The sequence below is a fragment of the Urocitellus parryii genome, chromosome 4 (genome assembly GCF_045843805.1).
Source record: "Urocitellus parryii isolate mUroPar1 chromosome 4, mUroPar1.hap1, whole genome shotgun sequence".
Lineage (NCBI taxonomy): Eukaryota > Metazoa > Chordata > Mammalia > Rodentia > Sciuridae > Urocitellus > Urocitellus parryii.
This window is the reverse complement of record NC_135534.1, coordinates 7133264-7148192: the sequence shown is the minus strand read 5'-3', so window position 1 is coordinate 7148192 and position 14929 is coordinate 7133264. Positions and strand designations below refer to the sequence as shown.

General features: G+C 42.5%; 1 protein-coding gene and 1 non-coding gene across 2 annotated transcripts in view; one reads left to right on the top strand and one right to left on the bottom strand.

The window, feature by feature from the left end:
* Positions 1-90: 90 nt before the first annotated feature.
* Positions 91-14929, top strand: part of Pacs1 (phosphofurin acidic cluster sorting protein 1) — a 134688-nt gene continuing 119849 nt past the window's right edge. The window contains exon 1 of the mRNA XM_026396508.2: positions 91-566. Coding sequence (XP_026252293.2) covers positions 217-566 — 350 coding nt within the window. The 5' untranslated portion in view covers positions 91-216. The remainder of the gene's footprint in view (positions 567-14929) is intronic.
* Trnas-uga (transfer RNA serine (anticodon UGA)) lies at positions 6838-6912 on the bottom strand. Its single transcript has one exon. It is a non-coding gene; the product is annotated as a tRNA-Ser (tRNA).

Genomic DNA, 14929 nt, shown 5'->3' with positions numbered 1-14929 from the left:
CCGCAACAGGCAGCGGCGGGCAAGCGCGAGGACCGCGCGCCGCGAGGCCCCGCGCGTGCGTGCAGACTCGCTGGCGGCCGTGCTCGGTCGCGCGGGCTGAAGAGTCGCGCCGAGGCCCCGCCGCCGTCGTCGCCGCCGCCGCGGGGGAAGCCTGGGAGCCGCTCGGCGTCGCCTCGGTTCGCGTGAGCCCCGCGCCCCTCGACCCCCAGCCGGGCCATGGCTGAACGCGGAGGGGCCGGCGGTGGTGCAGGAGCCGCTGGGGGCGGCAGCGGCCAGAGGGGCTCTGGGGTCGCCCAGTCCCCGCAGCAGCAGCCACCGCCGCCGCAGCAGCCGCCGCAGCAGCCGACGCCCCCCAAGCTGGCCCAGGCCACCTCGTCGTCCTCGTCCACCTCGGCTGCGGCTGCCTCCTCCTCGTCCTCGTCCACCTCCACCTCCACGGCCGTCGCGGTGGCCTCTGGCTCCGCGCCTCCCGGCGGCCCGGGGCCAGGCCGCACCCCCGCCCCGGTGCAGATGAACCTGTACGCCACCTGGGAGGTGGACCGGAGCTCGTCCAGCTGCGTGCCCAGGTGAGCGGCGAGCGGGTGGGACCTGGCGCCGGGGTCGGCGGGGGCCGCGGCCGCCGGGCTGGGCTGTGACAGGCCCCCGCGTCCCCATCCCACGGGTCACGTCGCCTGGCTGGGGCGTCCTTCCCAACTCGTCCCCCACTCCCAGACTGTACCGAGGCTGGGCCTGCCTCCAGCCAGGCCTCCCAGGACTCCGCCATGGGGACCCGCCCTCCTCCGGCAGCCCCACCTTCTGCCTGTGCGGGGACCACCCTCTTCCCCTCGAGGAGCTAGCGGGCCTTCTGGACCCAGCCCAGGGCCTTCTCTCACTGGGTCTGCCGGAACCCGGCCTTCCCACCGTCAGTTTCCCCGAGTAAGTTACTCTTCCTGCCTCGCGGCGCCCCTGGGCTGTATATATGTTGCACAGCTGTGGTGGAGATGGCTTTTGATATTCTTATTTCCCAATATACTCAGCATGTGTCACCTTTTCCAGGTAAAACCCGTATAGTAACCCTTGGGGCTTCTAAGAAGTCTTCAGTACACAGGTTCACCGGCTTTCAGATCACACGGCTTCCCTGCCTGGACTCTGGTGCTTGTAGTTTGGGGTCCTATTGAATGTGTCTCTAGGTGTGTTTTTCATCCCCTCCTACCCACTAGAAACTGGTCACAGAATCTTCCAACCGTGTAGGGCTCCATAAAATGACTGTCTGGTTACTAAATTCAGTCCATTCCTTTTGTTGGAACCCTCGGGGACTTTCCTTTCATCAGCAGAATATGCCTGGATTTGGGAATATTTTCTGTTTCTGTATTGGCAAGGCGGTCTTTCTCCAGTTCTTTGGGAACAGTGTACCATGTCTTAAAGCTTACCCTGTGAGTAGGCAGCCTGTAGAGCTGGTTTCACCCAAGAAGCCCAGAGAAGTGCCTGGAAGGTGTCCTTTTTTAAGGCACCTCTAAACTTGAGTTGATTCTCTTGGGCTCTCTTCTTACTCTAGCCCACCCATGGGCAGATGGGTGTGTAAGAGAGAGGGAGTATTATGGGGTTCCACCCTCAATTTTTTTTTGTGTGTGTGTGTGGTGCAGGGGATTGAATTCAGGGCCTTGTGCATGCAAGACAAGCACTCTACCAACTGAGTTATCTACCCAGCCACTCAACTCTTTAATATTATTTTTCTTTTTTTTTTTTTTGGTACCAGGGATGGAACCCAGGGGCACATCCCCAGTCCTTTTTATTTTATATTTTGAGACAAGGTCTTACTAAGTAGCTTAGAGCCTCACTAAGTTGCTGAGGCTGGCTTTGAACTTGCAAACCTCCTGCTTCAGTCTGCTGAGCAGCTGGGATTACGGGCATGTGCCACTGAGCCTGGCTAATATTTTTTTCTTTTTAAAATTTATTGTTAATATTATCATATACTCAAATGCACCCATAAATATAAAATGTGAAAAACAATCTCAGGCTAAGAAATAGAGTGTTGCCCCTTCTGTCGAAATCCACAGGGTGCTCCTGAACCATATCCCCACCTTTCCTCTTACAAGGTAAGTACTCTTCTGCATTGTGTTTATTATTTCCCTTGTCTTCCATTTGATTATAGTTTTACTACATATTTGCATCTCTAAACAACGTATTTAGTTCTGAATGTTTTTGAAGAAATGCTGTCATACTGTATGTATTCTTGACTTATTTTTTTAACTCAAAATTGTGAGAATGATGAATGTTATATAGTAGCTCTAGTTTTAAATATTTTCATTAATGGATTATAGCGTGTTGTATGAATGAATATATCATAATTCTCCTGATGAACATTTAGGTTGTGTCCTATTTGTAAACATGAGCAGCGATGCATAATTTTTTTTTTTTCAGGACTCCTAGTGTTTCCATGCAGGTTTCTTTAGGGCATATTTATACAGATGGTAAAGTCGCTGATCATGTGGCATAGATCTGGAACTTTAGATAATGCCAGGCTATCCCACTTGCCCCTCTACTCTTCATGTCCTTTGTGCGCAGCACTGCACTGATTTGCACTTTCTTTTTTCTCTATCCTTCCTTTTGGGGAATGTTTTAATTCGCTTTGGCCAGAGCCCTAGCACAATACTGTACTCAAATGAGAACTTAACCTGTGATGATGTACCTGTTGGTCTTGAGCTGTTGTAGGTGAAAGTTGGTCTTTCCTCTGTCTACATTGTGCAAGTATGCAAATTTACCTCTTTAAACATAAAAGCTCTGTGCCCCTTTCTGCAAAGACCCACTGTCATTCAGCCATGCTTATCCACTCTTCCTTCACATCCATCACTGTGGTTGTTGACATTTGGTCAGCTGCCTCCTCTAGCCTGTGAGATTGAAAAGGTATGAGCTGACTGACAGGAAACTGCCAAAGAGGAGGACAAATAAATTCACTAGTAGCTGTTGATTTTTGGTCTGTCTCTGGATTTCTTGGCCACTAAGTAGTCCATGTTAATAAATTTTTAGCTCAAGAAACAGGCAGGCATCCTGATGAGATGGGCAGTGATTAATGCTAGCTTGTGAGAGGCTTAAGATGGCTTGTTTTCCTGTGCTGGGTGCATGCAACTGCATGTTTACTGACCCGTCCTTGTACTTGTCCGCTGTCCTGCTCCAACCTTGTTTCTGGGCAATGACCCTTGTGCCCCCCAGATCCTTGTGAAACACTTGTGCTCCTTGGAGCATGCTGCCGCTCTGTCTTCAGGATGGAAAACAACACAGTATAGGCAGAAAAATGGCTTGCTGTTGGTCCTTCTGAGGATTGAGGTTTCCTGGGTGTACTTGTTTGTTGTTTAGAATATATTGACAATGTGCAGCTCTGTATAGAGAGTGTCTTGTGTAACTCCATGGAAACACAGATGTATGAGCTATAGGCATTTAGGAATGTTGTGATCTGAGGTTTGGTGTGCATAAGAACATGAGAGTCAGTCTCTCCCTGGTACAGAGGAGAGGAGTTGAGCAGTCACACTTCTTTTCTTGATGCCTGTGAGAGTATAATTTGCTTTTGAAAAAAAAGTTTCCTTTGTTAGATACTTAAATAAAGATGAACATTGTAGGGGCTGGGGCTGTAGCTTAGTGGTAGAGCGTTTACCTAGCACATGTGAGGTACTGGGTTCGATCCTCAGCACCAAGTAAAAATAAATAAAATAAAGACATTGCGTCCATCTACAACTTAAAAAAAAAAAAAAAAAAAGCACTGTAGTTGTTTCTCCAGGTATGTGTTTGCTCTTTTTTAACATCTACTAAATTCTCTCAGAATCCATAGATTTTAACATGAATGAGCTATAGGCATTTAGGAAATATCGTGATTTTATACTTTTTATAGATAACTGACTTAGTCGAGAAGGTGTAATGATGCATGCTTATACACTTTCTTTTTTCTCTGTTCTTCCTGCCCCAGCTGCTGAGGAGGCTGAGGCAGGAGGATTGCAAGTTTGAGACTTAGCAATTTAGCAAAACCCTGCCTCAAAAATAAATAAATAAATAAATAGATAGGACCAGTTGAGGATGTGGCTCAGTGATTAAATGCCCCTAGGTTAAATCCCCAGCACCAAAATAAACAAATAAAATAAAAAAATAAAAAAAGGGCTGGGGATGTAGCTCAGTGGTAAAAACCCTGGGTTCAATCCCTAGTACAAAAAAAAAAAAAAATTGCCATTTTACCAGAAAATTTTTTGGGGGCAGGTACTGGGGATTGAACTTAGGGGCACTCAACCATTAAGCCACATCCCAGCCCTATTTTGTATTTTATTTCGAGACAAGGGCTCACTGAGTTGCTTAGCACCTTGCTTTTGCTGAAGCTGGCTTTGAACTCACAGTCCTCCTGTCTCAGCCTCCTGAGGTACTGGGATTACAGATGTCCATCACCATGCTCAGCCAGAAATTTTTTAAACAAGAAGATTAACACATGTCCATGGTTAGAAACATAAGCAGTATAGAAAGATGGCAAGTGTGAAGGGTAAGCCCCTTCCCTGTTCTCATTCCCCAGAGGTAATCCCTATGAAATACAGTTGCTTTTAAGACTTTATTACAAGAAGGCAACTCAGCTATGAAATTAATAGTGTCAGGAGCATGGTTTCCCACCATGCTAAGTCACCTTCTGCTGTGGCCCAATGTGGCACAGTGGTGTGCTGTGGAGTCTCAGTCGCATGCTGCCCAAAGGGTTTTAGGGTCTTATTATTGATTTCCTCTCTTCAGTCTTTGTGAGGTGGAATTCCCCCTGGTGTTTTTTTCTCTCTTTGATTTGCTATAAGTTTGAGAGGCACAAAAATTGTTAAATTTTACAAGTGTACAGTATTTCCTCTGGCATAAAAGTGATTGTTAGGAGCCAACCTGTGCTCTTCCAAGTCACTCAAACCAGAGTACCTTTCTTTGTCTTTTAGTACAAAGCATATCCTTATCTTCATGTATACTTAGGGAAGGAGTTGAGCAGTTATCAGTCACATTGCTCCTTAGACCACATTTAAAAAAAATGGGTACTAAGGTTAATTCTTATTGGACAAAGTGTTAGAGGCAGAGGAGGTGGCTGCCACAGCTGAGTTGGCATGCCTGGCCTGCAGCAGAAGTGTTCTTTGCATGAAAACACTTGGGGCCAGTTACTCCTGTTACCACAGAAACACTAGGCCAGGAGAGACTTGTTAACTGCTCTGACTGTACACCAGAACAAGCTCTTCCATGCTTTAGTTTTTTCATCATTGATCAGGAATACTTTTACTTACTATCCACCCTAAGACGTGTTGAAATAAATATAAAGTAGAACTTAAAGAGCTACAACAGTGAGCATTACTTAAATGATAGATATAAAGTAAATGTAATTGATCAAATAAGAGAGAGCTGGTGACATGTCTGTTATTTCCCTAGCATTAAAAGTCTTAAAAGCATGTTTACCCTGGGAGATTCATAATAGAATATCCTCCCTATCAGGGTAACATTAGCCATTATCCCTGTGGAACCTCATATTTATCCTTAAGTCAGAAAGAGAATGGCTTTCAGAGTCAGTTTTACATGTATTGATTTACAGATATTTAGGACATATTAGTGGTTATGTGATTTCTGTTTAGTTTTTTTTTTTTTGAGAGAGAGAGAGAGAAAGAGAGAATTTTTAATATTTATTTTTTAGTTTTCGGCGGACACAACATCTTTGTTGGTATGTGGTGCTGAGGATCGAACCCGGGCCGCACGCATGCCAGGTGAGCGCGCTACCGCTTGAGCCACATCCCCAGCCCCAGTTTAAACTAGTTTTGCAGTTTCTTTTTTATTTTATTTTATTTTTTCTGTGTACTGGGGATTGAACTCACCGGCACTTGACCACTTAGCCACATCCCCAGCCCTATTTTGTATTTAGAGACAGGGTCTTACTGAGTTGCTAAGCGCCTCTCCTTGCTGAGGGTGGCTTTGAAGTCTCCTATATCAGCCTCCTGAGTTGCTGGGATTACAGGCATGCGCCACTACACCTGGCTAGTTTTACAGTTTTGTCAGACATCCAGTTGTGGCTACCATTGTCAGTACTTGCCAGAGGGAGGTGCAATTCGGGTGCTTGGGCTGTGTCTCTTAACTGCCTCACCTTGGGAGGCTGGTCCTGCTTTGGCCAGGACTTAGAGGTGTTGATGCAGACTGAGGCAGATCTTGTGGGTCCTTGGCCTGGTGGCATCACTGTCATCGCATTCTGGAAGCTCTTTGGGGACCTAGGGTAGCTGTGGGAATGATTTTAAAGTGTTGGTCTTTTCCCACTTAGGGTTTGGAGTAAGATTGAGGGCTCTTGAGAAAAGGCAGATTTTGAAGTTGGCCTTAGAACTTCTTTTACATGGCCCTGATCATGGTGGTTGAATTCCAGATTGGCAAGCACCAACAGGATCCTTCCTTCTCTAGGCCGTGACCTAAGAGTATCCAGCACAGTGAGAAGGGTTTAGAGAACCAGAGGTATATGGCAGCACCCACCTTAGTGTGCTTTCCTCTTACATTCAGGGGGTGATTGTCTGCTTAGAAAGGTGGCTGACAGCAGGGCGCGGTGGCACATGCCTGTAATCCCAGCAATTTGGGAGGCTTGAGGCAGGAGTATGGCAAGTTTGAACCCAGCTTCAGTAACTTAGCAAGACCCGTTTCAAAATTAAAAAATAGAAAGGATTGGGGATGTGGCTCAGTGGTTAAGCACCCCTGGGTTCAATGAAAGTTGGCTTACAGTCAGTGCTTCCCAAAGGGGTAGACCTATATTGACCTCTATACTTTGGGAAGCAGTGGAGAAGGCAAACAAATGATGATACATATAACACATAGAAAATGGTTCCTTTTCTTTTTTGTGTCTGTTGTGCTGGGGATCAAACCCAGGGCCTTATGCTTTCAAGGCATGCACTCTACCAACTGAGCCATATTCCCAGCTCTAGAAAATAGTTTCTTAAAGCATTCTATCAGGCATTCAGTTATGTCTTAGCATCATGAGTTGCTTTATCTTAAAGCTGTGCCTTCCAGTGTAGTAGCTGTTAACCACAGGTGGCTACTTAAATTGAAATTCACTTCCCCAATTTACTGGCCCCTTTTGTGTCACCTTGGTAATGTGTGGCTAGTGGCTTCCATATTGAACAGGGGCATATCTAGAACATGGTAGCACCACATAAGGTCCTATTAGATAATACTTAGAGGAAAAACCTGCCTAAGTATTTCTAATATGAATATTTATGGCTTCTTGAGAAAATACTTGCAATGTGTTTGTCTAACAAGGGATTAATATCCAGAATATACCAAGAACTCAAACAATCCAACAGCAGAAAAACAAATAATCAGACTAAAAAGAAAGCAAATGATTGGAATAGCTATTTCTCAAAAGAAGACATACAGGGGCCGGGGATGTGGCTCAAGTGGTAACATGCTCGCCTGGCATGCGCGGGGCGGGGCGCTGGGCTTCGATCCTCAGCACCACATAAAAATAAAGATGTTGTATCCACCGAAAACTGAAAAATAAATATTAAAAATTCTCTCTCTCTCTCTCTCTCTCTCTCTCTCTCTCTCTCTCTAAAAAAAAAAAGAAGACATACAGATGGCCAATAAGTATATGAAAAATGTTCAAATCACTGATCATCAGGGAAATGCAGATCAAAACCACGAGATTTCCTCTCACCCCAGTTAGAATGGCTGGTGTAAAAAAGACAGTAAATGCTGGCAAGGATGCAGAGTAAGGGGAACTCTCGTGTGCTGTTGGTAGGAGTATAAATTAGTACAGCCATTATGGAAAACAGTATGGAAGTTCCTCAGAAAACCAGAAGTAAAACTACCATATGACCTAGCAATTCCATTACTGAGTACATAGCCAAAGAAAAGGAAGTCATTATGTGTGAGAGATATCTGTACTTACATATTTATTGCAGCACTACTCACAGTAGCCAAAATATAGAATTAACCTAGGTGTCCGTAGATGGATGAATAGTTAAAGAAAATGTGATATGTATATACAACAGAATATTAGTTAGCCATCAAGAAGAGTGGAATCTGTGACAACATGAATGGAACTGGAGGACATAATGTGAAGTGAAATTAGTTGGGCACAGAAAAACAAATACCACATGTTCTCACTTATATGTGGGACCCCCAGAAATTAACCTCTTAGAAGCAGAGAGTGGAATAATGGTTTCCAGAGACTGGGGAGGGTGGGGCTGAGGGAGGTTTAGGGAGGATGGCTAGGGGATACAGGGTACAATTAGTAAGAGTGATACTCTTTTTTTTTTGGTACTGGGATTGAACTTAGGGGCACTTAACTACTGAGCCACATGCCCAGTCCTTTTTTATTTTTTATTTTGAAACAGGGTCTTACTTAGTTGTTTAGGGGCTGAGTTGCTGAGGCTGACCTTGAACTTCAGATCCTTGTGCCTCAGCCTCCCCAAATCACTAGGATTACAGATGTACACCATCACACCTGGCATCACACTTTTGTCCTCTTCCAAATAACCTTTTCTTGGCAAGAGTATTAATTTTTAATGTTCTGTAGCACAGTATGGTAACTATGGTTGACAGTAATTAAGTGTATATTTAGAAATAGGGCTGGTGTTGTAGCTCAATGGTAGAGTGCTCACCTAGCACGTGTGAGGTACTGAGTTCGATCCTCAGCACCATATAAAAATAAATAAAATAAAGATATTGTGTCCATCTACAACTTAAAAAAAATAGCTAGAAGAGAGGATTTTGAATGTTCCCAACACTGGGAAATGAAAAAGTGTTTAAGGTGTTGAATATACCAATTATCCTGATCATTATTTGTATTGAAATATCACATTGTAGCCCATAAGTATGTACAATTATTATGTGTCAATTAAATTTAAAAAAAAATTTAAAAAAGGAATTGGTGTTCTATGTGACTTGACTGGGAAAAGACTCTTGGAAGCTTGTATCTGGTCTCCTCTGAACTTTGCCTCATGAGCCTTTTCCTCTTAGCAATTTTGCTTTGTATTTTTTTTTTTTTGCTCTGATTTTTTAAAAAATTTGTTCTAATTAGTTATACATGATAGAAGAATGCATTTCAATTCATTGTACACAAATGGAGCACAACTTTTCATTTCTCTGGTTGTACACAATGTAGAGTTGCACCACATGTGCAGTCATATGTGTTCCTAGGGTAATGATGTTCATCTCATTCCACCATCATTCTTGCCCCCATGCACCCTCCCCTTCACCCAATCAAAGTTCCTCCATTCTCCTCATGTTCCTCCCCCGATTATGGATCAGCATTGGCTTATCAGGAGAACATTTGGGCTTTGGTTTTTTGGGATTGCCTTACTTCGCTTAGTATGATATTCTCTAACTCCATCTATTTACCTGCAAATGCCATAATTTCATTCAATTTTAATGATGCTTTTTACTGTAATCTTTTTTAAAAAATATTTTTAAATTGTTGACAGACCTTTGTTTTATTTATTTGTATGTGGTGCTGAGAATCAAACCCAGTGCGTCACACATGCTAGACAAGCGCTCTACCACTGAGCTATAATCCCAACCCCTTGCAATCTTAACTGTGAGTATCTTTTTAAAAATATGGGCTGAAGTTGTAGCTCAGTGGCAGAGCATTCGCCTAGCATGTATGAGGCTCTGGGTCCCATCTCTAGCACCACCAAAGACAAAGCAAAACAAATACAAATATATGTTTTTTTCTTATTCACTTAATTAAATGGAATACTTTTGTCCTCTTCCAAATAACCCTTTTCTTTGCTGTTTTGAGGGCTCCTGGGGTTTCTTAGTGTTTTCTCCTTGGACATCACCTTCTGGTTTGCTCTACTTCATCCTGTCTTTGCTTTCAGATGCCTGCCTGCCATTTATATCCCACAGCTTTAGGTTTAAGTCAATATCTATACAGTTTTCAATATCTATTAAAAACTGACTGGATGTATTAACTCCAAAATGGTTTCTTAGTTTGATTCTATTCTGTTCTGTTCTATGTTTTAAGGTATTAGGGATTGAACCAGGGATGCTTTATCACTGAGCTACATCCTCAGGCCTTTTTAAAATTTTAAAATTTATTTTTATTTTTTTCTTTAAAAATTTTTCATTTTGAGGGCTGGGGTTGTCGCGCTGTGGTAGAGCACTTGTCTAGCATGTGTGGGGCACTGGGTTCGATTCTCAGCACTATATATCAATAAATGAATAATTTTTTTGTTTTGTTTTTGAGACAAAGCCTTTCTGAATTGTCCAGGATGGCCTTAAACTTACAATCCTCCTGCTTCAACCTTCTGAATCACTGGAATTACAAATGGATGCCCCTGTGCCCAGCTTCAACATGGTTTTTAGATGGTAGAATTGTGCATGATTTTAATTTCTGGCCTTATTATTTTGGTGATTTCTAAAAATTATATGCTAAACATGTCTTACAGAGAAGGTCAGTAAGTAAATATTTAAAACATACATATTGACTCTGTGAATACTGTATATTAAACATTACTAAACTCTACACTTCAGAAGGGTGAGCTTTATGAATTTTGATCACATTAAAGCTATTAAAAGAGGGGAGGGGCTGGGGTTGTAGCTCAGTGGTAGAGCATTTGCCTCATATGTGTGAGGCACAGGGTTTGATCTTCAGCACCACATAAAAAATAAAGTAAAAGTATTGTATCTATCTACAACTAAAAAGTGTGTGGGGGGGCAGATGCAGTGGTGTACACCTGTAATCCCAGCGGCTATGGAGACTGAAGCAGAGGATCATGAATTCAAAGCCAGCCTAAGCAACTTAGCAAGGTCTTAAGCAACTCAGCAAGACCCTGTCTCTAAGTAAAATATTAAAAAAGGGCAGAGTATGTGGTTTAGTAGTTAAGCACCCTGGGTGCAATCCCTTGTACCAAAAAAAAAAAAAAAAGTATGTATTTAGTTAACATTGAATGAGAAAATGGGAGGGGGGTAATGCTGCTTCCTTTCTTGGTTCTAGAATACCTTGTTCATTTATATTGGTGGCAAAATGGCAAATGGAGAATGTTCTAGACCATTACTTACTTTCCTTGCATTGAGTAGATGAAGAATAGAAGGATGAGTTAGTGTTGATGAAGGCAGACTGATTTGTTTAATGTTTGTGCAGTTAGTTTTAGATGGTGAAGTATTTAAGATACACTAGAGGTTAGAATATTTGTCTAGTTCTAGCTTCACCAATTTTTCTGAACCTTGAATATTGTACTTCCTGTTTCTCTTTGTAAGTAATGATTCTTGTCAACTTCAGGTAAACCTGGCTTTCATTTGGCTTTTAAGCACTTTCAGTTTTAGTTCTGTAAACAGAATTTCACCAGATAATACCGCAGGTTATTTTGGCCAATGTATTTTTTAGGCTGTGTGCATTTCAGAAGTTGCACTGTAGGTAATTACTCGATGCTGTTTTTATGACGCAGTTTGGATACTGGAGACATGAAAGGGATGATAATGAAACTTTCTTCCTTCAGTACCACCTGTTCCTCTCTCTGTAAACAGCACAGCTCCTCCATGACAGTTCATCTCTCAGGACCTTCCTGTGAGCAGGATTCTTCCAGATGGCATCTTGGGCTAAACTGGCACATGGACCATCTCTAAGGAGTTTTAGAATGGTTATTGTGCTTAGGTATAGGAAAGTGTATTTTTTTTTCCAGTTATTCTCCAAAACAGTGTGTATGCTTATTTGTCTTTGAGTTTCTTTTGTTCCTCTTTTCATAGTTGAGACAGCCTTCATTCTTTGTTAAAAAAAAAAAAAAAAATCTAGGACACACCAAAGGCTTAGGACATTACTTGTCACTTATTTGATCCCTCCCCACTAGCCTTTCCCTGTGTCTTGCTTAAAAACACTGAAAGGCTTCAGGCTGTGGGGAACAGCTTTCTCTCCTTCTGTTTGCTGGCTCCTCTCAACACATTGCACTACACTGCTGGTTTTTCCCCTTCTCTGACACTCTGGTCTCTCCTAGAAGGTAACCACTAGTGGCAGTTTAGAGTGATGGAGGTTTCATTTTTGTTTTGTTGTTTTGCAGTGCTGGGGATTGAACTGAGGACCTTATACATGTTTGGAATGATGTTTTAAAAAGAAAATTAAATCATGTCCTTCTCCTTCCCATAATCTTCAATTTACGTATTGAACAGATGCTGACAGACCAGCTGGTATATGCCACAAACAAAATCCTTGATGTCATGGAGTTTATGTTCTAGTGGGCAAAGATAAGAGACACTATCAAATAGCATCTGTCATACTTAGAGTAAAACCCCTTTTCATGTATTAGGAGACACTTTGTGATGTGGCCCCTTCCTTTGACTTTGACCTTATCTTCTGTCATTCTCTGTTGCTTACATAGCTCTTGGTGAACTGGGCCTGAGCACGGTCACCCCTTCCTCAGGGCTTTTGTCTCTCCTGTCCTCTCTGCTTGTTGTTCTTAATTCCCTGGATGGTAGCCCTGGTGTCATTCAGGTCTCAGCTGACCTGCCATCTTGAAAGGCTGGCCTCACTTGCCCAGTCCATTCAGAATTGGTGAAGCCTCTTCACAACAACTTACTATTAGCTGAAACAATTCTATTCATTTATTTAGTCACTGTATAGGTGCTCAATAGATACATGTGTTAAGTTAATGACACTGATTTTCCTATAGTACCTGTTCATTTGCAATTTTTGTTGAATGGATCTCTATTATAAACAATTCGTTCAATAAATATTTACTGAGTATTTCTGAGTAGCAAATGATGTAGGTGCTGAGGAGACAGCAGCAACAAGTTGATAAAGTCCATTCCCTCCTGGAGTATACCCGAGTGCAGAGAGAGAGTTGATAAGCCACTGATGAATCGGACTTACAGTAAGTGAGTGAAACAGACTCTGAAATAGGCAGGGAGTTGGGGGAATCAGGGGAAGCTGTTGAGCAGTGAGGCCATGGAAGGCCTCTGTTGGGTGGTGTTTGAGCTCATGCTGAAGTGAAGGGAATCTGATGAACTGAGCATGTTCTGTATGTGGCCATCAGAGGCAGGTTCTCACATCTCTTTTCTCAGAAGGAAAACCAAGGCCCAGTGAAGGGAAAGCATTTTTGGAAGGCTACACAGTTTAGATGTGGGTGGAGCTGGAATTTGTCTCATAGCTCATGATTGTCTGACATCAGAGCTGTTTCTCTGTTAAACTTGGTACCTCAAGTCCTGTCTGGTTCTCATAGTTGACAGATAATACTGACTGCCTTATCCGTTGTCAGTTGGAAGTACAGGAAGTGGGAAGCTACATGGCATAGAGGCTGTGCATGTGGGTTCTAGAGCCATCGCTTGGATTTGAATCCCAAGTCTACTGTTAATTATTTGAGTGGCCTTGGGCAAGTTATTTAATCTCTAATGCTTTGATATTCTCTTCTATAAAATGGGCACAATTATTCCTATCTCATAGCATTATCATAAAAGTTAAATTAATACATGTATTAATTGTGTGTGTTGCATATAGAAAACAATAAGTGATGTACTCTTTTTTTTAGAAGTTGTTATCCCACTTTATTATTTTTAAACATTTTTTATTTTTTGGAAGTGGTTGGAGACAACACCTTTATTTTATTTATTTATTTTTACGTGGTGCTGAGGATTGAACCCACCTAGACGAGTGCTCTGCTTCTGAGCCACAATCCCAGCCCCAAGTGATGTACTCTTGTAATCCCAGTTACTCAGGAGGTTGAAGCAGGAGGATCCCAGTTTTGAAGCCAGCCTGAGCAATGTAGTGAAACTCTGTCTCAAGATAAAAAAATAAAAAGGACTGGTTACATAGCTCAGTGGTAGAACATCCCTGAGTTCAGTCCCTAGTACTGCCCTCCCAAAGCAATTAATATTAGCTATTGCTATCTTTCTTGCCAATCCAGTCTCTCTGTCTTCCCTCTCTTCAAGAAAACCAAAAGAACCTGCTATCTTTCTAGAATCAGGGTGACATTCTGAGGTCCTCAGTGGGATGGTCACAAGATCTTGGGTTCACCTTAGGCACAAATACTACCAAGCCCCAAACTTATTAGAAAGTCAAAGCTACATATTTTGGTCTGAAGCAGTGGCTGGGTCTGGATCCTGTTTCTACATCCTGCCCACTTACATGAACGGAAGAGATGGCGCAGGTCCCGCCTACAAACCACAACTGTGTTTTGAGGCAATTTGACTTGACAGCTTCCTTATTTCTACCTGCTGACTTCTTTATCCCTGGTTTGGCAGCCAGAAGAGCAACTAAACCAGTTTATAGTTCGCTATTTATTGCCAATAAAACTAGAATAAGGACTAGGAAAATGAGGACTTGGGGGGGGAGGTGTCTTTTTCTCTTGTCTCGTTGAGTTTTTTTTTTTTATCTCAAACTATAGAAAAACTCTATTTTCTTCTTATGTGAGAAATCTGATAATACTTTTGTGGCCTCTCCTGAAACATTTGGATCTTTGCATGGATATTAATTTTCCTCTTTATATCAAGAGTTTTAATTTTGGTTGAAAATATACAAACATATTTGCTTGTTGCTGGTTCTTCCTTTGGAATATATAACATACAAGCTGGATGTGGTGATACATGGCTATAATCCCAGCAATTTGGGAGACTGAGGCTGGGGGATCACAAGTGGGAGGCCAGCCTCAACAACTTACCAAGGCACTGTCTCAAAATAAAAAAAATGAACAAATACATAAAACAGACTACCTTTTCCCCAAGTCTCACTCATCATGAACAGGATCCTCCTGGGTGGACATCAGGGTCTAATGAGTAGTGTAGACTGGTACATGGAGCATAACTACTTCAAAATTTATATGTTTTTTAGTTTTGTTTTTTCCTTATTGCTAACAGCATGCCCTTTCTCTTTTGTTGCTTCTAATGGGCTGAAGAACCAAACAGTTGAAGAACGACCGGGCTCTGAGTTTGAGGGTAAGATAGTTAGCAGCATAGCCTGAGAATGGGAGATTCAGAGCTGGTGTTGTAGGGAAAAGGAGCAGGCGGT